Here is a 24,728-nt window from a genome sequence, read left to right on the forward strand (position 1 = left end):
GTGTGTATGTATTTTATAAAAATTAGCAATGTTTTATTTTTAATAGAGTATTAGTTTTAATAAATATTGTATAACTGTTTATTGTATATGTGCTGATTAAGAAAATAAGCATGATAAAATTAATAGTCTTTAATTTTGAGGTATTTGGGTATGAAGTTTGGTTCCTGAGTGTGATAAAAGTGGTTTATGACGGAATTAAACCAAGCATAAATTGCATACTTAATAAGTCTAAACCTTGAGCAGGGAATAAGATAGGATGTGTGATGTTCCCTTAGCTCAATATATATACTGGGGAATGTCAAAAATCTTTCATTTTTTAAAAAAAAAACAGTTTATCCCTCTCCATTTCTCCCCCTTTTTTTACTTCTTCCTTTTTGACTCCCTTTCCCCCACTTTTTTGTTTTGTTTTGTATTTTATCTTCTTTTGAAATTTAATAAAATTGTGTGATGTTGCTTTAACTGTGTAATGTTTTTATGAATAACTGTACAAGAAATGCTTGTGATGATTAGACTATGTTGACTAGGGACATAAATGTACATGTATTTTGTATACAGTTCATGCCATATTGTAGAACGAAAAGCCAAACAATTTTCAGAAGATTATACAATAATCTTATGTTAGATTATACAACATAACAGGAAATACAAATCAGAAAATTAATTTAACTGAAAACCAAGTTGTTTTTGACACAGATCAGACCCTGCTTTATGGCAATTCACTCCTACTCACCAGGTAATATCAGAGGCTAATGATGAAAGCTTTTGCTTCTGTTTTAATGTTTAAATTAACTTATAGAATATGGCAATAAAAAACCTATATGCACTATATTTACTATACTTATATATGCCTAGTTAACGCATACTGCCAGTGGTTCTGCAACAAACCACAAACCATGACATTATCATGCAAACACCCTCATTGCATGCTTGTGCCCTGATATTTGACACAACTATATAAGTTATGACATTTATCTGATGTCTTCACATGTTTCAACAATTGTTTTCCTTATCCTCATAGATGCCTATGATTGCTAAGACAGAAATTGGCTGATTTCATCCTAATGTTAGGTGTACATTTAGCCATTCTATACAGTGTCATTTGCAAGCCAAGCTGATATTCTCATGTTTAAACTATTGCAATGCACCCTACATGGGGCTAGCCTTGAAGAGCATTCAGAAGCTACAGCTGGCACAGAGTGAAGTGGTACAAGTAGTTCTTGGGCCCCTATGATGGTTCATGTTATACTACTGCTCCATGAGCTGCACTGCTTGGTAATTTGCTTCTGGTGCAATTCAAGGTGTTGGTAATCACCTATAAAGCCCTTCATGACATGGGTCCAGAGTACTTGAAGAGCTGTCTCATGCCAGTGGGACTCCCCCCCCACACCTATGCCAGCAGAGAGGGCATACTACAGCTCCCTTTGATCAAGGAATTTTGGCTGGCGGGGTCTAACAGAAGAGCCTTCTCTGTCGTGGCTCCTGCTTTTTGGAACATCTCACACCCTGGGGTGAGATTGGCTCCCACCCTCCTGACTTTTTGTAAGAGCCTTAAAACCTGGTTCTGCCAGATGGCTTGGAGCCCAATAGGGGGAAATTTTACATTGAAGGTTGTTGACTAATTAAAATCTAATTCTACTTGCCCCCAATCCATTTATCTGGCTCCCTCCTTTTCCATCTAGTGTTAATTAGTTTATTTTGTCTGTTCTGTCATTTTATATTAAATGATTTTAATGTTTATTATGCTGTAAGTCACCTAGAGTCATTTGAAATGAAATTGGTGGTAAAAATCCTGACTTAATGTTAGATAGTAATGACAACAGAAAGAAAAGGAACATAGTCACTGAGTAGTAATGAATCAGAATAGCCTTTCCTAACCTTAATAGTGTGTCCAATATAGTGAAGAACACAAGGTTGGGAAAGGTTGATAGGAGCACTCCTGCCCCCCCCTCTAAATTCTCTACAGGAATCATTTCATTCTCATAACATATATTCCTTTATTCAGTATTTGTTCTGCAGGGCTAAATATCAAGAGGCATAGATGACAATCTTGGTATTACAGGAAACATGTAGTTGCTATTTATAGAGCCAGTGCAGCAGCAGGTGAACTTTCTGCTTTTGAAAATCCACAGTGGTAAAATTATTTCCAAACTGCAGATCCCATCTAGGAACCGTAAAGGACTCTCCCGAGCTGAGAACCCAGAAGAGAATTTTGCAAGATCTGGTTGAGAGAGAGGTAAGGAAAGAGTTAAGATAAAGAATATCTTTCTTTACAGACAAGTACAAAAATCACAAATATGTGGCTAGATCTCACTTAGCTACAGCTGATTATGAAAAAAACATTTTCTTCCCCACTATTGTATACATTCATGTCTTTGATCTAACTGAAATCTTTCTTACATGCACATAAACAATAAATTTGATCCTTATATGAGATAAGGAGAGTTACAAATGTAATCCAGATTCCCTCCAATATCTGTTCATGCTATTCTACTTAAAAAAAAAATGAAGCAAAGAATTTAGATCTGATTGCCTTTACATTAAAAAATGATCCTTATCTTTCTTGACAGTAAACTAAGGTAGTAGGACTATAATTCATCTCGATAAATGAGATTTATCACAAGACGTGACCATGTGATTCAAAAAGGAAGAACTAGATCTGTTTGTAAAACAACAGACGGCTGATCATTGTTTTTTCATTTAACTAGTAAATGGTATAGATAAATATGCTATTAGGACTTTATGATATTCCAGGATAGGGAGTAATCTATTAGTTTTATATAAAATAATATACTTATTTTGCATTTTTCAGTTTTTGCCTTAGAGAACTTAATGCACCATTAACTTAATGCATTAATGGTCCAGGATTGTTATCAGGTCTAAGATGGATTCTTGAAGCTTGCAGGAAGCTTGAATGTTCTCCAACTGACTTAAGTGGCAGTTTATCCTACCTTGTTCTTCATCTGATTTCCCAGATATCATCATTACAGAACTGCAGACATAACAGAAACATCATGAACTAGTATTTAACATTATGACCCATTCAGATCCCTTTACACAATGTGGGTCTTTTGCCCTCCTGGCAATATTAATGATGGAACAAGCTTGTCTTTACTAAAGATAAAAAGAACTAGAAAAATACAAAGGCTATTGTACAGAAAGATGCCATAAGGTTTAAGTGTTCACTTGGAGATGTTTACTTCTCAAACAGTTAAACGAAAGAGATCTGAAAGGAGAAATTGCATGCTGGTAATATATTAGAAATATTAACCTGGGCTAGAGCTATTATAGATGAAAGCCAGTCAACTGGCAGACAGGAGTTTCTTTGCCAATTATAGAACGTTAGAAAAATCAATATCTCAGCTGCATAATTAAACTTAAAAGAGATCCTACTGGAGAAACTGCTTGTCTGTGGAGTTCCTTAGACTTGAAATTTGATCAGATGCAACACGTTATTTCATTATTCGGACTCCCAAGGGAAGACGTGCACATACTTTATCTTAGCTAGGAAATATTATTGTATATTTCTGGGTGTACATGTGTATATATATGTATTTGTACATATTGACTGAGGTCTCTTCTCTGCTAGATGGAATTTCAATATTGTAAAAGAGAATTTCTGTAGCTCAGGACTGAACTGTGGAGTTAAACTGCGGCGTTCTTGGTGCTCTCTGAGCTTGTGTTTGTACACAGACACTTTATTACCCAACTAGGTAACTTCATCCATGCATAATGATGATACCTAATTCAGTAATAAAACATCTGCAAGCAAACAACCAGGCTCAGAGGGCATCAAGAAGGAGCAGAAATCCATAAATGGAATTTCCTAACACTTATCAAAACCTACTATATTCTAGTTGAACACCATGAAGCAAGCTAATCAACATTGGCCTTCCAGTAAGTTACTGCAAGCCACATTGCTCATGCAGCAAATCATAAAAGATACTACTGTTCTGATCCCCTACTTAGAAAACAACCATCCACTCTTTTTTTCATTTTCTTTTTCCTATAATGATGGATTGCAAATAAAGTCCTGGGAGTATATCTGAATTGTTGTCTGTACAGCAGTAGAAATTCCGATCTGGGGATGAGATAAATGAGATGGCTGATATGGTTTCTGTAAGCAATTAAGGTGATAGAAATCAAAGCAGATGGGGGAGGAGGAGAAACAAGACATCTTGTGCCAATCCTACCAGCAGGAATGGGCAATCTGGTATCCTTCAGATTCTATGAATTACAACTCACTTTAATCTTGGCAAATGTTAAGGCTTGCAAGTGTCATAGTTCCAAAAATCTGGATGAACCAAATTGCCCAAATCTGCTTGCATGACATAAAATATGTCAATTAATACTTGGAGTTATAAAGCCTTTAGAAAAACTCACCCACAGTCTCCCATTCACATCTCTTGCAAAAACAACAACTCCTATTTTAAGAGTTAATTATGATGGGGAGAGGGCAAACCCTCAAATAATCTATTATGGAGTGTTTAGGCTCAATCCTCTTCTTCTGCTGTTTAATATCTACACAAAGCCACCGGATGAAGTTGCATCATTTGTGGTTGATATCCACTTATATATTTCCACTCTAATGTGGATAGGAGATGCAGTTCATGTCTTGATCCAGTGCCTGGAGACTATTGGTGGAAATAGGCATATCCTGAATCCCAGCAAATGGCTATGGATCCCAAAGTCAGATGAATCTGAGGCTAGGTTTCACTGGAAGAACTTAATTCACAATCTAGTGATCCTCCTGAAATCAAGTTTCCTGCTTGAACAATAAGTGAAGGTCATGACTGGGAGGGGGGAGAGGGGGTTTTGTACAATTATATCTTGTACACTAGTTGTAGACTGAAGCCCTATGCAGAGCAAATTACAACTGGACTGCTGTAATTTGCTTCACATGAAGTTTCCATTGAATACTCTATGAAAATGAGTCCAGGTTGTTAAAGACACGCCAAGTTTGTCCAATATAACACTATTATGTACTACAGGAGCCGCAATGGCTGCAAGTTAGTTTCGAAGTTAGTTTTCTGAGTTAAATCCACCCAATATTATATGATCTGACAGAGAGGCCTTATGGAAGAATGTCATATGGAGGGACCCATATCTGAACTTTTTAGAGGCAGGCTCCTCTTTTGGAACAGCCTTCCCTCCAACTATCTGGACCACATTCCTTTCCTGTTACATTACATGGCTCCTCAGAAAGGTTTCTGGCAATAAATGAGCATCATGCTAACCCTGAATAGTGGCACACTAGGTTAAGTCCATTGTTATGAAATTTAAAAATCCTAATCTTATTATGTTGATATATTCTAAGTCTCTTGGAGTCTTTGGACATACAGCAGCAAATAATCCAAACCAATAAATATATAAATTATTGAGGGAGTCCAACACTGTGTTCCGCCAAAAAGCAGTTTAAAAGAATTAAAAGAGCCGAGGTGGCGCAGCAGTTAGAGTGCAGTACTGCAGGCCACTTTAGCTGACTGTGTTCAGCAGGTCAGCAGTTCAAATCTCACCGGCTCAAGGTTGACTCAGCCTTCCATCCTTCCGGGGTAGGTAAAATGAGGACCCAGATTGTTGGGGGCAATGTAAATATATATATATACATTGCTTACTGGTGTACACCGCTTAGAGAGTGCTTGCACTTAAAGCGGTATATAAGTCTCATAAATAAATAAATAAATAAATAAATAAATAAATAAATAAATAAATAAATTGGCTGGCAACAATTGTCACCACTCCTATTTTATATTAAGGCCTGATACCATCATACTGTCATTTGCCATGTAATGCTTCCTTGGGAAATTAAGAAATATTCTTTGTATGTGAAGTCATCCCTCCTGGAAGTACTAACTGCCATGTAAGCTAGTAATTCTGGACATGTCCTAGAAGGAAGTAACTGCAGAAATCAAATAAATAGATGGCAGATCACTGGATTTCAATTCTATCTAGTAAACTTTGGCAACCTATCATTTTATCCCTTTGGTTCAATTTAATGATTATAATATATTCGGATCTCTTCACTGTGTCATTACTATTTAATGTAGCCTTTTTTGTATTTCGCCTTTTTATGATAATGCATAGAATTTCTGTACACAAAGAATTGTAAGTCTCTATGGAAATCATTCAGAGGTTCTACAACTTTATTTATTTATTAGAATTGCAAAAAAGCATTCAAATGCAAACAAGAGATAAAATACATACATACCTTTTATATTCAATTTGCAGTCTACAGAAGCTTCACCAAAAGGGTTCACAGCTTTGCATGTGTAGATACCACCATCAAAAAGGCTAGGCTTGCGGATTTCTAGACAACAAATCCCCTGGTTCATGTGCACTAGATATTTTGGATCTTCTTGAATCTCCCTTTGGTTTTTCATCCAGATCACTTTGGGCTAAAATCAAGTAAAGGCACCAAAATGCATAAATATCTCAAAATGTAGCTCAGCAGGATAAGCTTCCCAGTCGGTAGCATAGGTATATAAACTATTTCTCTTCATTACTTTTTCTATTTGTAACTCCCTTGTCTGCATTCAGTGAGGCTAATTTATATAAGTTATCTACCAGTATTATTGTAGTTTGTATCATTGATCCTCTATTTGCTGTATAACAACTACATATCTATCTGAATTCAATAGCTACTATAATTCTGAAAAAACTGTCAGGTATCCAGGAAGTCAGACATTTTGTCTACAATTATTTGAATTTATCTTTCACATCACTTTGCTTCATAAAATTTTAAAAGAGGTGGAATCTCTTTCAGTGTAAGCAAATATGGGCTTGCAGAGGGAAATGGGAAGCTGACACTACTGAGCCTGATGCTTGAGGAATTTGAATTTTGCAAGGTCTGATGTGAAGGACATGAGGATATAATCTAATCTGAGGATTGAAATATAGCTATCCATTACTATTACATTTCCTGCAGTGATGCAGTGCAGTGATCCAGTTCTCAATTCAATAAAGTATTGGCAAGGTTTATTTATATAATTTAGATAGATATATTGAAAATCATATGTTCTGAGGAAGAATATTTAGAAACAAATATTTGAGGGGGGAAAGTTGATATTTTTAAATGCAAATTCTGATGAAAACCTTTACAAAAGAAAATAAACCATTGTGTAAATGTAGGTTAAATAATACACAACAAAGCATTACAGATCAGCAGTAAGAAAGTGACTTACCTAACCCCTCTTTCTTTTTAAGGGCAAAAGAGATTAGTTATCTCCGGTCACCACCCTTCCTATACCTGCTATGATATCCTATCTTGTTGCAGTCCAGTAGGCATCACATCCCATGACAGAACCCACCTTTGGGAAGCCTCGGACACAGCAGATGAGCTGGGTGCTGTAGCCCTGGGTAGTGGTTCTGTCTATCAGTGGCTGAGTGAATTTGGGAGGTTCACAGAAATCCCGGCTACAGAACTTGTCTGGTTTGTACACTATTCCTACAAAAACAGGGAGACCTTATTTTGAGATCTTTTGACTCAAAAAGTAATTTAACATAAAGTCGGGGCAGGTAATCTTTCATGGAGGATGAGGGTAACAATGTAAAAATGAAAATAAATGACTCATTCATAAAGAAGGGGCCAAAAGTTTTAAAGAATTGGGGATTCTGCAGATGAATTTGGGGGTTCTTTAACTTAGAAGTGTGCACAGATAACCTTGAAAAGGGTATGCAAGAACAGTTAAGGCAAGAAAGAGACTCAGACCTAGAAAAGAAGGTATGAGAAAGAAATTCAAAATAACCATTCAGTTTAATATAAGAGTCAACAGTATAATGGATAGAAGAATGACCCTGAGCAGTGGTAGACAATTATTTTTCCCAAGGGCCACATGAGAAACTGGGATTGTTGTGCGGGGCTACTGCCCCGCCCTCACTGCCCCACACCCTGTGACACCAGCCCAACCCCGCTGATAATGTCCCACCCCAGTACTGCCAATTCCCGAAATGTAATGGTTTGATCTGGGAAGATCTGGGATCTTGAATAGTTTGGAGCGCTACTTATACATCTGAGGTCTCAAGTTGCCCTCACCTGTAATGAAGAAACAGCAAGATCTTTCTACTTTTCTACCATGCTTCATTAGCTTTACCTGATTTTGTTATGTGCGTTACATTCTTTGTGACAGCAGGCGTTTCACTTAGACCACAAGGATTTTCTGAGAAAACTCGGAAAGAGTAACTGTTGCCAATGATGAGATCAGATACTATGCAGCTTGTATGGCTGCAATTTTCCAAAACTGTGAACCATTGCTGCGAAACAAGGCAGAAGGACCTTTAAACATTAAAACACCCAGTTCAGGAAATTCAACATTTTGCACAAAACAGTTATGTTTTTTGCATGGCCTAAAAAAGGCAAAATTTAGCCTTGACTCCCAAATTACATATAGGGTTAAAAAGACAGCTCTCACATGTTACTACTTAGAAGTGTATATATGCTAACTGTATGTAACTGTATGTAACTGTATGTAACTGTATGTAACTGTAACCCAAGCTCTAGAAAAATCGGATCACAAACCCAAACTCTGGCTCAGATACGTAGACTACACCTTCATAATCTGGCCACATGGGAAAGAAAAACTGGACAACTTCCTCACACACCTCAACAGCCTACACCCCAAAATACAGTTCACCATGGAAACAGAAACTAACAACCAACTTCCCTTCCTGGATGTCTTAGTCTACAAGAAATCCAATGGCTCCCTAGGACACACCATCTACCAGAAGAAAACACACACAAACCGCTATCTGCACGCTCTCTCACATCACCACCCAGCACAGATCAACTCTGTAGCCAAGACACTCATCTCCAGAACAAAACGCTTAGATGACGAACAACACCTAAAACCCGAACTACACACTCTCACCAATGTACTAACATCCAATGGATTCCATAGAAATAAGATTACAAACCTAATCCAAAAAGAAACCCCCACTAAATCCAAGACAAAGAACAAGAAAACGGCAAAGCCCTCCTCCCATACATAAAAGGCACCACAGACAGAATCAGTAAGATCCTCCATAAACACAACATCAAAACAGCATTCTGCACAAACAGAAAAATATCCACCATCCTTAGAAACCCAAAGATAAAATTGAATTAGAAAATCAAGGAGTATACGAAATCCCATGCACCACTTGTCCCACCACATACATCGGACAAACCAACAGAAGAATAAGTGCACGCATTGAAGAACATAAGAACTCAGTCAAAAAAAAGAGGAACCAACATCTTCCCTGGTCCAACACCTTAAAGCTACAGGACATGAAATTGACTTTAAAAATACCAGAACCATTGCCAAAAGTGAACATTTTAATAACAGAATAATCAGAGAAGCCATCGAGATAGAAAAACGCCCACACAGCGTGAACAAGCGAGATGATACCTCCCGCCTACCAGCCATTTGGAAACCCGCCCTTATTGACAAACGACTCCCTAACACAAAAAATGATACCAGACCCACACTCACAAAACCACACAGGATGTCACCACCACACATCCACGCAAAAAACAAACCCAAAGCCACACCGATGACGAGGCACGACCACAAACCAGAAGCCAGACCACAGCTGCATCATTAGCCACTTTAAACCCCTCCAATCCAACATGAAGCAAACTGACACCCTCCATGAAGAGGAGGCACAACCACGAACGCGAAGCCAAAAAAATAGCAAGGCAGCCCAAAATCTTAAACCCCTCTGCAACTCAGACTAACCTGAGCACAACCAAACAGAACACTCCCCCAGCCAATCAGAGCATAGCCAACCCCCCAGCCAATCAGAGCACAGCCAACCCCCCAGCCAATCAGAGCACAGCCAAGCCCCTAACCAATCAGAACACACCTCCACCCAATCAGAACACAGCCAAGCTCCCACCCAATCAGTTCATACCCCCACTGGCAGTTAAAAGGAAGAAACAGCTAAGACCACACATTGCTCCTCGAAGCACGAAGCTGAAAACACCAGCCTGAAGATGACAAATGGGATTTCGTCGAAACGTCGCCAAGACACTTCCAATTTTACACGGGAGAAAACCCGAACAACCAAAGACCTACATATATATATGTGTGTGTGTGTGTGTGTGTGTGTGTGTGTGTGTGTGTGTGTTTGTGTGTGAGATTGTACATCTCAATACATATATACAAATAGAAATATAACAAAGTGTATTTCTACCAAAGATGCCACAACCCCAGGTTTAAAGAAATAGCTGAGGAACCAGACAGTCAGCAACAACATCTGTTAAAAAGGCAAACTATATTGCCGTATTATTATTTCTGGAGGACTGGACAAAGATTCCCAAGGGAAATATATCTGCTAGACTAAATAGACATTGATTTATAAAGTTATTTACTATGGTTGATTAGCAGCTAAAAAAACTACTATTTTTTTAACCATGATTTACCTTCATTTTCCATATCGAGGTATGACCCAATTAATTGTACTTTTAAAAGATTTAAAAAACTATTCCAGAGATTTTCCATAACGTAACATTATTCTTATTCATTTCTTCACCTCATTTCCAACCCCTAATTCAGCTGGGGGCAAATTCTATATAGGTGGGAGTTAATTTTATGCCAAAGATGATCTTATCAGTTGATGATAACGAAATCAAGACCAGTAAGAAATTCCAAAAAAGGCTGGATTCACTTAATGACCTCATGATTCATAACAACTGCAGTGATTTGCTTAACAATCATGGCAAAAAAGGATTTTAAATTCGGGCAAGGGTCACTTAACAACTAGCTTTTAGCAACGGAAATTCTGATCCCAATTGTAGTCGTATGCTAAGGACTACTTGTATAATGTTTGAATAAAATTATCTAATGAAAGGAAGGTATTAGCAATCCATCAGAAAAGTCTTTCTTATGTTCTAGAATGGTTCCTTCCATTAGTTCCAGTCTATGCCAAATCAGGTCCTAGGCAGACATAGCCTAAATCAGGGGTCCCCAACCTTGGCCATTTTAAGGCTTTGCTGGCTGAGGAATTCTGGGAGTTGAAGTCCACAAGCCTTAAAGTGGTTAAGGTTGGGGACCTATGGCCTAAATGAAAGAATATTGCTTGAAAGATAAACGACGTTTGCTGGCTTATACCAGCTGATAATATTCTAAGTTTTGATTAAGGTAAAAACTTATCATAAATGATATAGTAATAGGTTAGCTAAATCCATTGAAGCATTATGTATTGAGGATGGCTATAAAAACACCATTATCCTTGCAAGGTCTTTAGTTCTAGTTTCCCCCATTCCTGACCCACTTTTTTTTAAAGGCTGCATTTTGTGCACTCAGTAGCTCTTACCTGAGTCTTCATATCTGCTTTTTGGACTTTGTAGCCCTTGAGATCAGCATTGCCTTTATCTTGGGGTGGGCTCCACTCTAATGCCACATTAAAGCCCCAGGTGTCTACCACCTTCAAATTCTCAGGAGGGCCTGGTTTCTCTAAAGAGAGAGAGAGAGAAACACAGTGTAACCAGACTAATGCAAAAGAGACACCAGAATACATAGCAAGACAAAACACTGTCACACCATTGATTTCTTTAGCCCAATTCTGTTAATGCTGACTGGAGTTACAGTCTCTAGAGCAGTGGTTCTCAACCTTTTTAATGCCGCGACCCCCAACCGGTCGTAAGTCGAGGACTACTCAACCGGTCGTAAGTTGAGGACTACTCAACTGGTGCAGCACCATTTGCAGAATGGGATTTTTGGCAGGCTCAGCAGGGCAGAGACAGCCTGGACAATTCCTACTGGCTTTTGAAAGCCAATAGAATTAGACTCTATTAAAGAGAGTCTATTCTATTGCCTTTCAAAAGCCAATAGAATAAAAGGAAGTAGCACAGCTAAGGAAAAGGGGAAAAAAATGGTGGACTGCGTTGTTTGGTGACCCCCATGAAATGGTCGTTCGACTCCAAATGGGGTCCCGACCCACAGGTTGAGAACCACTGCTCTAGAGTTACAGTCAAGGGTTTTTTTCCAACCCTTTCTGGAGATGCTGAAGATTAAACATAGAACTTCCTGCCTGCTTTAGCATTCACTTTCACTTCACTTTTCAACAGAAAACAAAATATTGAACAAGTAGTCCTCAGGTAACAATGGTAATTGGGATGCAAATTTCCATTGCTAAGTGAAGCAATTGTAAAGCTCAACATTCCGTAACCACATTGCTTAGCAGTGGCAATTCTGACACTCCCTGTTGCTGTTGTTAAACAAGGACTGCTGGTCCTTGTTGGTTGGTTTGCAAGCAGATCACTAGGCAGCTAAGTGGCTAAGTTGGGGATGGCTGCTGCTGAATGGGAGAGAGTGTGAACAACTTACCTGCATGACTTGCAATCTTCCCAGCCAACTTTCCCCTTGAATTTGCTTGTGGGAAGCCAGCAAGGAAGGCTGGAAAGGATGATCGTGTGATGCAGAACACTGCAACCATCATATGTGTGAGCCAGTTGCCAAGCACCCAGATCACCATCATGTGACTGCAGGGGTGCTGAGAAGATCGGAACTTTGAGGACTGGTCATAAGTACCACTCATTCAGTTGTTGTAACTACAAATGGTTGCTGAATAGTCATTAAACGAGGACTATAAGAATGTCTGAATATGTGTCTCTTTCAAACTAAGATTCCCTGTTAGCCCCATCTTCAACTATTTTGGGGGGGGTATAGCTTTATTATAAGCAAAAACAACTCTTAATCTTCCATATTTAAAATTTTCATTTAAATAATTATATAAATAGAAAAATATAATAGAAGGAATATATCACAATCAATCCTCCAATGTCCAATTATACTAGAAACAGTTGATCCCTTAAAAATTTGAACTTTATGGATTCCCATTTTAGAGAAGCTTGTTTCAATGGAGAAGCATCTATAGTACACCATTCCAATATTAGATAATTTATCAGCCCGTATAGCTTCATTGTCCTTACCAATCACCAGGAGATCAAAGGTAGCCACATCTTCAAATTCATCTAAGATCTTAACACTTATTTGGTATTTTCCAGAATCTTTACGTTGTGCTGAACGCACAAAGAATACAGAATCTTTCTCACTATTGTGTACAACAACTCGTTTGGGGTCCAAAGGTTGGCTTTCTTTGGTCCAGGTCACTTGTGGCTTTGGCTTTCCCTAAGAAATGGACATGAAAATGAATGGATAATATTAAATATTATTCTATTTAACAAAGTTTAATCTACCACAGCATTCTGCAGCTTGCAGCTTTTCATGAGGATTCACAGTAGGCCAATGCTTATTAAAATACCAATGAGTAGGATATCTAAGGGCAGGTTTCAAAGATGAAGCCAATTTACTTTAGAAGACTAAAAATCTCATGGGGAAAAATACATTCAAATTCCACCCCAAAACCATAGTTAATTTGCTTTTACTTTCTGTGATTAAACTATAATATTAAATCACATTTTCCATTATCCAGGAACATATTTTCCATAAGCTCATTCAGAGATGGAACACTTACAGGAAGGTATTTATTTTAAAAAATATCTAAGTCTTGAATTTTTAAAGCAAGAATATTTCCATTTCTGTGACGTCAATAGCTCTTGATATATTATTACTTGAAAGCCATTGTTTTTTTTAAATCTTCTGTATGGGAGTCAGGAGATGGGGGAAGGACTTGTTCATAGGAGGGATGCCCTGTTTAGATACCGTAAGTAAAAGGCATCCTCTACTGCATAATTCAGCATGGAGAATACAGAAATGATTTAACATCAATTTTACAGAAAAAAAAAACCATTACCTTCTCAAACATTTCTGGTGATTTAAAGCCTTAAATGGCTTGGGACACTAATATTTGAGGAAGAACCTGTCCCTGTCTATCTCTGCCAACATTAAGATACATCAATGCAGTTCCACTCATGTCCTAGCATAGAGCATTTTCTAGCTTAGTGCCTTAATCACTAGACCAAACTGACTCTTTATTTGCCAGAATTGTTTTCCGTGGCTGAGAAATGGATGGAAGCTAGGTTTAGCAGGTTGGTTACCTCTTCTTCTATTTTTTTTCTATTTTACTTTCATCTGAAAACTGCTCAGAGCTTTTCTGGAATTAAGAAAGTCTCTGGCTTGTGAAATAGTTGTGTTTATTGCTAAGTTTTTTAAATACTTTATTACTGTTTGATGTTGAACTTCCATGTATTTTGTTGGGTAGAAGCTTTAACAACACCCATTTTAATGAATATATTTGTTACTGTGATTATAGAACCACCAAGATGTTTGGTTTTGTTTTCCTTGATTAAGCATTTTACATTGATATCTATATTTTTATTGCTCTTTCCTGATTGCTTGATGAGATGTTATAGCTAAAGTTTATGTATTAATTTATATAGCCTACCAAGAGACTTCTGCAGACTTTCTTATCTGCAAATAAGTGATAAACTCTGTATCTGTACTTCATGCATGCTATGCATTGATAATAATAATGACAGATTGTAAAAAAATTGTGTAATCTCTTTTTCTTACTGTATCATGCTCTGAAATCTATATCTAGATAAAATAATGGTGAAAAAAAATTACTTAGAATTCCTGCGTTCTAAGCTATAAACAACAACATCAATAACAAAATAAAGGTTAGCTAATATTAATACAAATATGAGTCCAATGAAGCTTGAGCTGCAGCTGCTCTTTGAAGAGAGGGGTCTAGGTCCATAGTTGATTCAGTCTGCAAATATCTAAGAACCAAGAAAATGCATGGAGTGCTATACCCCTTTCAAAGCCTCTCTGTGCTAATCCACATGGCTTCCTATTTTTGGCAGAGAGCTATTTTAGACTCTGGACTATAACCTTTTACTCCATTACTGGACTAAAGAATACTGCTTGTGTTTTCTAAACGTAGATGGCAACCTCCTTTTAACAAGGGAGATTCTGTTAGGTAAAAAGGGATATATTTCAGTATTCAGAGATCAACTGCTAAGAAATGAAAGCTTTCACAAGACTGGCAAGATACAAATCAAATGCTCTTATGAACCCAAAACTTGTCAATTATTCAGACTGTCAGAATAATAATTTGGGCATTACCTTAGGATTTCATAACTTGTGTAGCATTCTGCCTGTAGACCTAACTTGCTCCTCTGAATTCTAGCCTATTAGCTTTCCTCTCATTCAACTAGACATATTCAAGGGCAGTTAGATTTCTTCCAAAACTTAAATTAAGTCAGCTCCTTCTTCTCTAATTCTATTTTGCCCAGTGAAATCCCATTTGCTACAACTCACTTCTGTGTAGGTGATGCTACTCTCTGTTCACATTTGTCTCTTCAGTGATGTTCATGTGATGTAATGTAATGGTTAAATTGCTTGACTGGGAGCAGGAAGACCCAGATGATTCTAAAACCATCTACAGCTATGGAAGCTCACTGGGTGACCTTGGGCCTCTTGCGCATGCTCTCTCTCTCTCTCACTCACCCTCTGTTCTAAATGCCACATAGTGTCTGGGGAAAACAGCAGGAAACACCACGTGTGCTGCCTTGAGCTCCAGAATAAATGGCAGAATTTAAAAACTCTTCCTCAGACAAGGCCAAAAGAGCAGAGATAATTGCAAAGGAATTCTGATTCACATACCCAGAATGGGATCAAGAGATTTATCATATCCCCCACAGTCCTCACGTACAATTCTCTTAAGTAGCGTGGAAGTCGGATCTTGGGCTGCTCTGGACAAAGCGAAATTATATCAATATGTTACTTATTTCTGCTATGTAAACAATACTTTTGTACAACTTTAGTTGATCCAATAAAGATACTGCCTGTTTTGATTCTGGATTTTTTCCCTTATGATCAACAGTTACTACACTGCTTCCCATTAAAATAGGTACCTTCATCAATTGCAGGTTATGAAACTTCTATGGCCTTTCATATTTTCAAACAAAAATAGAGAAGTATTGATCCAACTAAAATTTCCGAGTTAGTTTGAATTATTGAATCAATATTTTGACATGATTTTCATCAAATCTTTTCAATTTAGGATTATGATCAAAATTACAGAATTGGAAGGGATCTTGGAGGTCTTCATAGTCCAACCCACTACTCAAGCAGAAATTTCTCCTTAGTTCTAGGTTGGTTCTCCCCTTGATTATTTTTCATCCATTGCTTCTTGCTTGCCTTCAGGTGCTTTGGAAAATAGCTTGACTCCCTCTTTTTTGTGGCAGCTCCTTAGATATTGGAATACTGCTATCATGTCACCACTAGTCCTTTTTTCATTAAATTAGACATACCCAATTCCTGCAACCATTCTTCATATGTTTTAGCTTCCAGTCCTCTAATTATTTTCTTGCTCTTCTCTGTACTCTTTTAGAGTCTCAACATGTTTTTTATATTGTGGTGACCAAAACTGGATGCAATATTCCAAGTGTGGTCTTACCAAGGATTTATAAAGTGGTATAAATTGATTTAATATAAGTTGATTTAATGCACAAACATTTGCTAAATCTTTATGCTGATACAAAGATGCCTGATTCAATGGACCAAGTTGATTCAAAGATTCATTTTGAAGGAGTGATTTGACTGAAATGTCTTCAAACTGAATTTCCAGATTGAAGCTTCACATAGATGTAAAGAAATTCTCTTATTGGGGGGTGGGGTGGTGAAAGACAACATTTGGAATGAAGAAAATCTGGAACATTTAATTTTTTTTATATGCCAGTCTTCTGTTTTACATTGTCACATCTTGCCAGAAGGACTTTTTCTCTCTTAAAAGGATTAAATTAAAAAAAAAATGCTGAGACTTGGAGACTGCAATAATTATAGGCTACTCCAATGTAGTGGTTAGCATTATTGTTATTTTGGCCATTGAAAAACCAGAGTAACTAGTTGTGCTAAAATATGATACTATTAGAAAGCTAATTTAAAATTAATTATATAAAAAAAATCCTTAGGGTTTAAGATACCATCACAGTTGGTCCTAATTGCCTCTAAGTAAGAATGCAAGCACTAATTGGTTCCCAGAGGTATAGATAAAGCAATCTTGTTAGTTAAAAAGCAAATGCAAGAACAATTTGCTCTAGATTCTCTGTTTGCAAATGCTATAGCACTTAAATTACAGGTAGTCCTCAACTTATAACCACAACTGAGCTCAAAATTTTTGTTGCTAAGTGAGACATATATTAACTGAATTTTGCCCCATTTTGCGACCTTTCTCGCCACAGTTGTTAAGTAAATCATGGCAGCTGTTAAGTTACTAACACGGTTGTTAAGTGAATCTGGCTTCTCTGTTGACTTTGTTTGTCAGAAGACTGCAAAAGGTAATCGCATGACCCAAGGACACTGCGATCGTCATAAATATGAGTCAGTTGCCAATCAACTGAATTTTGACCAAGTGACCATGGGCATGCCACAATCACAATAGCAATTGCAATAGACTTATATACTGCTTCACGGTGCTTTACCGCCCTCTCTGAGCGGTTTACAGAATCAGCATATTTCCCCCCAAAATCTGGGCCCTCATTTTACCGACCTCAGGAGGATGGAAGGCTGAGTCAACCTTGAGCTGGTGAGGATTGAACCCTTGGCAGTCAGCAGAATTAGCCTGCAATACTGCATTCTAATTTCAAATGACCACTAAACAAACTGTGGAGAACTACCTGTACAAGCGTATAACAATGTGATATATACTGCAGGTTAACCTTATCATATTTTTTGAAAAACCAGTCTTCATTCTTATCAGCTGCAAAGAGATGAAATTTTCCAACTAATATACAGTTTTAAATAAAGACAATATCCCAAAGCAAACAACATTATTTTGTCCAATAGTAGGCAGTGGACTTGATGATGCAGTAACTGGAATAGATAGTATCCAAAATAAATCAAGATCTACTGGAAGACTTCTAACTCGCCAATCCTCCAAAAACATGTTAGTCATGTCGTGTCTGTCCTGGCTTTCTATTATTTATCAGGTCCAGTTCCAAGTCCAAGTTTTAAGCTTTCAAACTTGGTCTGTAGAAAACTAAATTTAGGTAATTCTTGCAAATACTTATTTAATACTTACTCAATATTTACTCATTCTAGGTTCTTAGAGAGATATCCCTCCCTCCCCATTTGTGAGAGCAATCTGGCAGCCACATTGCTTCATACTAAGATTTGTCTGTTCCTCGGGGTGCTTGAATTATGTCAGTGTTTTATTTTATTAATTTGTGATCAGTAATCCTCTAGTTCAGGACTTGGACACTGCAGGACTGTCTTCTCCAAAAGGTTTCTGCCCATGCATAAGATCCAGTGGGGAAAAGAACCTTTAAATCCCATTCTTGTGGGATTGCAGTCATCAAGACAAGGGCATGACTTCTTTTATAGCTGTTCCTTTCTTTCAGAACAGTGCTTCATCAGAGTCACCTCAGCACCAGCCCCATTGATGTTCTGGAAAACCATAGAGGCCTTGTAGTCCTGGAAAACATGCTGTGGTCTAATCCCAGCTATAAACAAACATTTCTGCTAGAATTGTTCTCAGTGGCCAAGAAATGGAGGAAATTGGGTTTGGGAGGTTGATTACTTCTTCTAATTCTATTTTACTTTTATACCATTTGAAAACTGCTCAGAGCTTTTCTGGAACTAAGTGGCAAATAAATTGCAGGAATAAATAACTGGATGTTTTGCATTTGCAGTTGATCAATTTTACATTGCATGCTTACTGTGGGATTATTTCACATTTTTATATCTCTCATCGGCATTAGTTTTTTATATATATTACCATTTTAAACTGGGAAAAAACATTTTATTCACATTTAATAAATATATTAAATAAATAATCTGGCTATTTATATTTAATAAATATATTAAACAAATAATCTGGGATCATAAAAGAGCAAGAAAATGACATCCAATTGTAACCGTAGTCATTACAATCTTGGTTTGGATGAAAATATTAATACTATTAATGACAAAACATGAGTTACATGTATTAGATTATATCAAGCAGTGCCCACATTATGATTTTTGTAAAGTGGTATGAAATTGAAAACTATCCCTAAAGCTTCAAATATAGTTTGTCAAAAATAGGAATATCATATTTGCTCACATTAGGACGTCTTGTTAAAATGATCCATCTGCTCAGCTCTAACAATATAAATACCAATGCTTTAATACAGCCAATGTTTTAAGTGAAATTCTAAATTGCATTCTTTCAGATCCAGACAAAGAAACATTGCAGACAAAGAATAGTTGCCAGCAAAATGTTAATCCATTTGTCTCAACAGTTATAGCACCCTCTCTACCTCTTTTATTATGTACTTTTCTGTTGTCTGGATCTTTTAGTGCTTGCAGACTACGATATTTTAAGTGACTGACCTTTGGGTGTAATAAAGAATCAATGTTGTGCTGTGACAGATCTTCTGGCTTCTTAAAAACTGAAATGTATCACTATGGATTGCCAGTTTGAGGACAATTGATAGACATGAAAAAAGGTAACAGATTGTTTTTGTTTCTTGTTCCATGCCATTTTTTGAAATTAAACTCAATGGGAAGAATGATTTCTCAATGGGTCAAAAGACAACTTGGCTAGAAAAATTATGGCATATTTCTTCTCCCAGGCACTATTCTTGTATGTGCATATGCACATGCTCATAATACACAAACACACGCACACACACATGTATTTACAGATACATACCAAGAATTTCTTTGATGAGAAGTGGCTGGTCTAGAAATGCTGGTTGACTAACTGCATTACCTTTTATAGCTTTCACTCGAAAATGAAGTTTCTCTCCAGATATTAAATTGTGGATTGTGTAACGAATACAAAGAAAGGGTTTATTGTTGGCTGTTATCCAGTTTGTTGCTAAAACAAAAATGTGGAAAAAGATCAGCAGCAAGCAATTCTGTACCAAAGAATATTAAAAGTCTGTTCAGGAACATTTAGACATTTATTATTTTCCAAAAAGTAGCCTTCTCAAGTCTGATGTTCTTCAGAGGTATTTGACATGGTTTGGGAACAATGGGAGATGGAAATCACCAGGTTTGGAAATACTGAGAAAATCCACTCAGTTTATTTAAAAATGAGAACTGAAGAAGATTACTGAGCATAGAAGAAGATGTTTTTGACTAGGTACAGTATAGAGGAGATGGGGCTCTTTGAAATTATTTATCACATGAAAATACAAAGTCATGTTGTCTAATAACTTATTTACTTCTGATCAAATACAGTAGATATATTTTAACTGATTTATAAATAGATATAGTCCAATTTTCCCCACATAGCACTCCTTATTGCAATTATTCCCCACAACAACACTGTGACATCAAATGGCTGAGAGAGCTGGGCCAAAAAATACACCGTGAGCTTCCACAGCCAAGAGTGTATTTGAACCTGAGTGTCTTCACTCCTTGTCCAACATTCTAACCACTGCACTGCACAGAATCTCAGCTCTCATGTTTTTTACCCCTATTGTCTTACTTCTTTATTGTTACCATGAAAACTTTTAGGTATATTTAGATCTTCTTTTGTAGACATTTCCACAATGTTGATAAATATGTTACTTGGTTCAAGATTAATAATTTGTAATCAATCAAAAATATAATCAGTGAACTAATATAATAGCTCTCCAAACACATCAAGTGGCTATGCAATATAGTAATATATTCATACAAGTTGAAACTGGCCAAAATGAAATATTCCACAAACAGTTTGAAACAGAATATACTCTGCAAGCAGTGCCAACAGGTAAATTCAATGTAATGTATTTATATGAAGTTATTTGTCCTCCTGTATTAGAATTCTAACACCTCAGCTAATCAATCTGTGTAAACCAGTGGTTCTCAACCTTTTTAATGCTGCGACCCCCAACCGGTTGTAAGTCGAGGACTACTCAACCGGTCATAAGTCGAGGACTACTCAACTGGTGCAGCACCATTTGCAGAATGGGACTTTTGGTGAGCTCAGCAGGGCAGAGACAGCCTGGACAATTCCTATTGGCTTTTGAAAGCCAATAGAATTAGACTCTATTCAAGAGAGTCTATTCTATTGACTTTCAAAAGCCAATAGAATAAAAAGGAGTAGCACAGCTAAGGAAAAGGGGAAAAAATGGCAGACTGCGCTGTTTGGCAACCCCCATAAATGGTCGTTCAATCCCAAATGGGGTCCGACCCACAGGTTGAGAACCACTGGTGTAAACCATCTGCTTTTCAAAATGAAAAAGGGAAATAATCAGCTGCTACCTCATCAATGCTAGATGAATTTAGCAGTTTTCATTCATCATTTATTATCAATATAACATGTTGTGAAGCTATCTTTAAAAAACCCACTCAGCCTTTGATGGCATCAATATATCCTTTACTTATTGTATAGAGTTGTTCATAAATGAAATGTCCTAAGCCAGGTTTTCTGAAGCAGATTTCATAATTTTTTAAAAAGTGTATATATAAATGTTGTAAAATTGGGTCAGTCACATTAGTGACCTGCTTTATGACATCATAATTTATGACCGTAGGAATTCAAGGACCTCCTCTATAAGCTGGAAACCTTTGGATGATCATTAAAAGGCAGCAACAAATATTCACTCTTTGTTCCACTTAGTGATAATCTGAGTTTTTTCAGGGCACCTATGGCACGCCTATGAGAAACATTTTTGGCAGCTTCCATTATATATTATCTAGCATTCCTATACAAAGATTTGTTACAAAAATTCTATTTGAAACAGGGGCATAATCATGCACCAATGATGTAACAAAAATGTAGCAGATAACCAAGATTTTTATTTCCTGGTTTCTCTTATTTAAGTAATTCTACATTTGAGTGGATGTTTGCACATTTCTTGCCCCACTTGCAGAGGAGAAATTACCTCTGTGAAATCTTCCCACCTTACACTCTTTAAGAAAAAGTCTCATGTCAAATTCTAGACTTTATAGTCCTATAGTGTGATTGTTCCACATTATGGCATAATGGAGCAAGTATGTAAATTGGTGATCAAGTGTGCTACTACTTAGCAGAAGTAGACATAACATTTTTTTTAAAACAACTGAGCAACAGTTTTCAAGATTTTAGTGAACATTACATCAAAATTATCCCTCTCCCATAGTATTCTCTTTGATTGTGGCTGCCAACTATCAAGAGGAGAAACAATTCTTTCATACTAGTTGATAACCCAGTGCTGCAATTTTTCATGCTTGCAAGGGAATAAAACCAAACCTACTTCCATCTTTGCAGTACTCCACTACATATCCATCCAGACCAGAAGGGCCCACATTTTCAGGACCATCCCATGTTAGAGTCACAGAACTCTCATTCACATCCTCTACTGCCAAATTCAGCGGTGGACTGAAAGATGCTGCCACTATAAATATAGAAGCATTAATAAATCATTTGCCACTCCTACAGGTGCAATCTTTATGCTGTGCTAACTCATAGTTTCCCTGAATGGCTTAGCTGGACCATCTAAGAATATTTGCTGATTAACATAAACACATCACTATCTGTTGCAAACAACTTTTAATTGTAATCAGCATCTCAGATGAATTTATGAGTACTGTGCCATGGACTAATTTCAGTGGATTCCATTTGGCAATGCATTCTGACATTTCAGGGGCTCTTGTGAACATATATCCATGCATAGGGATTTCCACTGAACCAGATAGTCTAGTTGTGCTGAGTTTCCCACTGGGTGAAACTTTACATAAGAGGCTCTTTTCAACTGTACAACCAATTATTTGAGAACCAGACTTCAGGCAGACATTAATATCTGTGATTAAGAGTGACTGATGTGGAAACATTTATTTAATGAAAACTATGCTTTCCCTAGATCAATCTTCCACAGCTTGATGGGTTCTAGCCCCTGACAGAATTCCCAAGTATGCCCAATGAAAATCTAATACTCTAGAATTAAATTATCCACAGCATTCAAGGATGGGACAGACTGATCTAGATATCAAAGGCATGACAAACACAAGACTGGTCTCACATATTTGCATGAAGATCATGGGCATCTGGGGGTGAAGTAGGTGCAAATGACATGTGCCCAATGACATATTCAAACAAATGCTATGAAATATGTCCTGGTGTCAGATGTCTTAACACACGCATCTATCCAGCATCTGAGTGTCTGCCTCATAGTGCACTTTGTCACCATTTTAGTATCATCCCATTTATAATGCTTATCATCTCTGGCTAGCTTTACCTGTCACCTAGCACAACCCTTTCCCCACAGAAGAAAGGCAGTGATTTTTAAAAAGAGCGTTGTCACCAGCATCACAGGAAATGATCGGAATATGAGTGTTTTATATTGCTTTTTTTTCTTGGAGGATGAACGTCGAGTGGGGAGGAATGTTCCCCCCTTCACCCAGCACACCACCCATCCATCGCATCCCCTATCTGGGTGGCCTGGAGGAAAGAGGGCCACGTAGCCCTCCTTCCCTTTTCTTCATTTCACCGCCTCCCGTCTGCCTCCCTCACCTTCTTGGGTCTTCTGCCAAGTTGCCTCGACGGGCAGGGCGCGTTCGGGCGCCGGCTGGTTTCTCGCTCCGGCCAGGTTAGGTGCCGGGGATTCCTCCGGACCGGGCGGACCAGCGGCCAGGGCGACCTCTGGAGCCGCCGGAGCAGCTTCGAGGTCAGACATCGACGGGCGGAGGTGGTCAACCGGTCCAGGTTCCCGTCCGCGGAAAGGAGCTCCGGTGGGCGCTCTCCCTCCCCGGGTGCTCGCCTTCTGCTGCTACCGGAGGAGGCCGGTTTATAGGTCCAGGAGTCGCCTCCGCACTGCCCCCTCCTCGTCCTTGGCCCACCTGTCTGCAGGATTAGAAAGTCGGGCAGCTGCGAGCTGTGGATTCAGTAACTCCCCGCAGGCGTAGCTGCGAGATACGGGGGGGGGGGGCAGTTTTCCAAGCACAGAAGTATCTATTCTTAATCCGTTTGGAGGAAATTTTGGAAATTAAAGGGCATAACATGAGGAAGGAATGGAGCCTTTCTAAAAATTCAACCTCTGCTCTGAAATTCTTGGGCTTGATGGATCTTCAGCAGTGTCTCATAAAAGTTCGTGAAAGAAATAAAATGACAGTCACTGTTTGGACCAGGTCGAGGGACCCATGGAAATTCTCGGAGAAACTTTGGGCCAGTCAGGTTTATTGCTGAGGGTGAAAACTGGGAGAGTAAATGTTACATAAGCTGCTTGATCTTCTGAAACAATGATGAAGTATAACTTTAAAAAAATTAAAATAAATATCTACTTACACGCCTGTCTTCAGCCATAGCTTCAGCCACAACAATATTATTTTCTTTCCTCAGAGCCAGCAGGACACAAATGGTGTATTTGAAGCCACAGCAAATATTTTAGTCTTGAATGAGCTTTTATTTATTTATTAACTTTGTTCATATATTGCCACTCTTTTAGAAATAACAAACACTGAAAATGAGATATAGCCAAGATAATGTACTTAGTGAGATAACTTGAAATACAAAGAACTTCATAGTTCTCTAAAAGAAATTACCAAGCCCAATGGGATACTTAAATAAGGCTTTTAGACGTTGATTGTCTTTGTTATATTTAATAGCACAGCTACCTACTGTAGTTATTATAATCAAACTTCTGTGAGATAAAATACTTTAAACTATTTCCAAAAAAGAGCAAAAATGTAGTAAATAAATAATACAGGAAATGTATAGGCAGAGCATTTAAAATTAAGCTGAGTATACACAACTATAGGAACAGCTATAGATTTTACTGTTTTCCATCAATGTCTTGCATAGGAGGAAATGAACCTTTATTTTTTTTTTAACAATTGGAATTTATACTCTCAGAAAATAGGAAACTCAGTCATTTCTTTATTCCTTCATAG

General features: G+C 37.7%; 1 protein-coding gene across 4 annotated transcripts; it reads right to left on the reverse strand.

Moving 5' to 3' along the window:
• Positions 1-589: 589 nt before the first annotated feature.
• On the reverse strand, positions 590-23,631 carry MYBPH (myosin binding protein H). 4 transcript variants are annotated; one of them, XM_039319157.1, is made up of 11 exons: positions 23,353-23,625; positions 22,097-22,237; positions 19,579-19,746; positions 15,546-15,634; positions 12,908-13,106; positions 11,290-11,429; positions 8,088-8,247; positions 7,305-7,441; positions 6,206-6,392; positions 2,949-2,989; positions 590-2,218 (listed from the first exon to the last, which is right to left on the reverse strand). In XM_039319157.1, exons 1-10 carry the CDS (start codon positions 23,513-23,515, stop codon positions 2,982-2,984), a joined length of 1,392 nt encoding a protein of 463 aa, XP_039175091.1. In that variant the 5' UTR covers positions 23,516-23,625; the 3' UTR covers positions 590-2,218; positions 2,949-2,981. The 4 variants fall into 4 exon arrangements, 3 of the variants coding, with proteins under 3 accessions (XP_039175091.1, XP_039175092.1, XP_039175090.1); XR_005553659.1 differs by lacking the exon at positions 7,305-7,441 and having other exon boundaries at positions 23,353-23,627; XM_039319158.1 differs by lacking the exons at positions 590-2,218; positions 2,949-2,989 and having other exon boundaries at positions 5,619-6,392; positions 19,639-19,746; positions 23,353-23,631.
• Between the last annotated feature and the right edge of the window lie 1,097 nt (positions 23,632-24,728).

Source organism: Crotalus tigris, unplaced genomic scaffold, assembly GCF_016545835.1.
Source record: "Crotalus tigris isolate CLP2741 ecotype Arizona unplaced genomic scaffold, ASM1654583v1 scf7180000022411.5474196:2289641, whole genome shotgun sequence".
NCBI classification, from domain to species: Eukaryota; Metazoa; Chordata; class Lepidosauria; order Squamata; family Viperidae; genus Crotalus; species Crotalus tigris.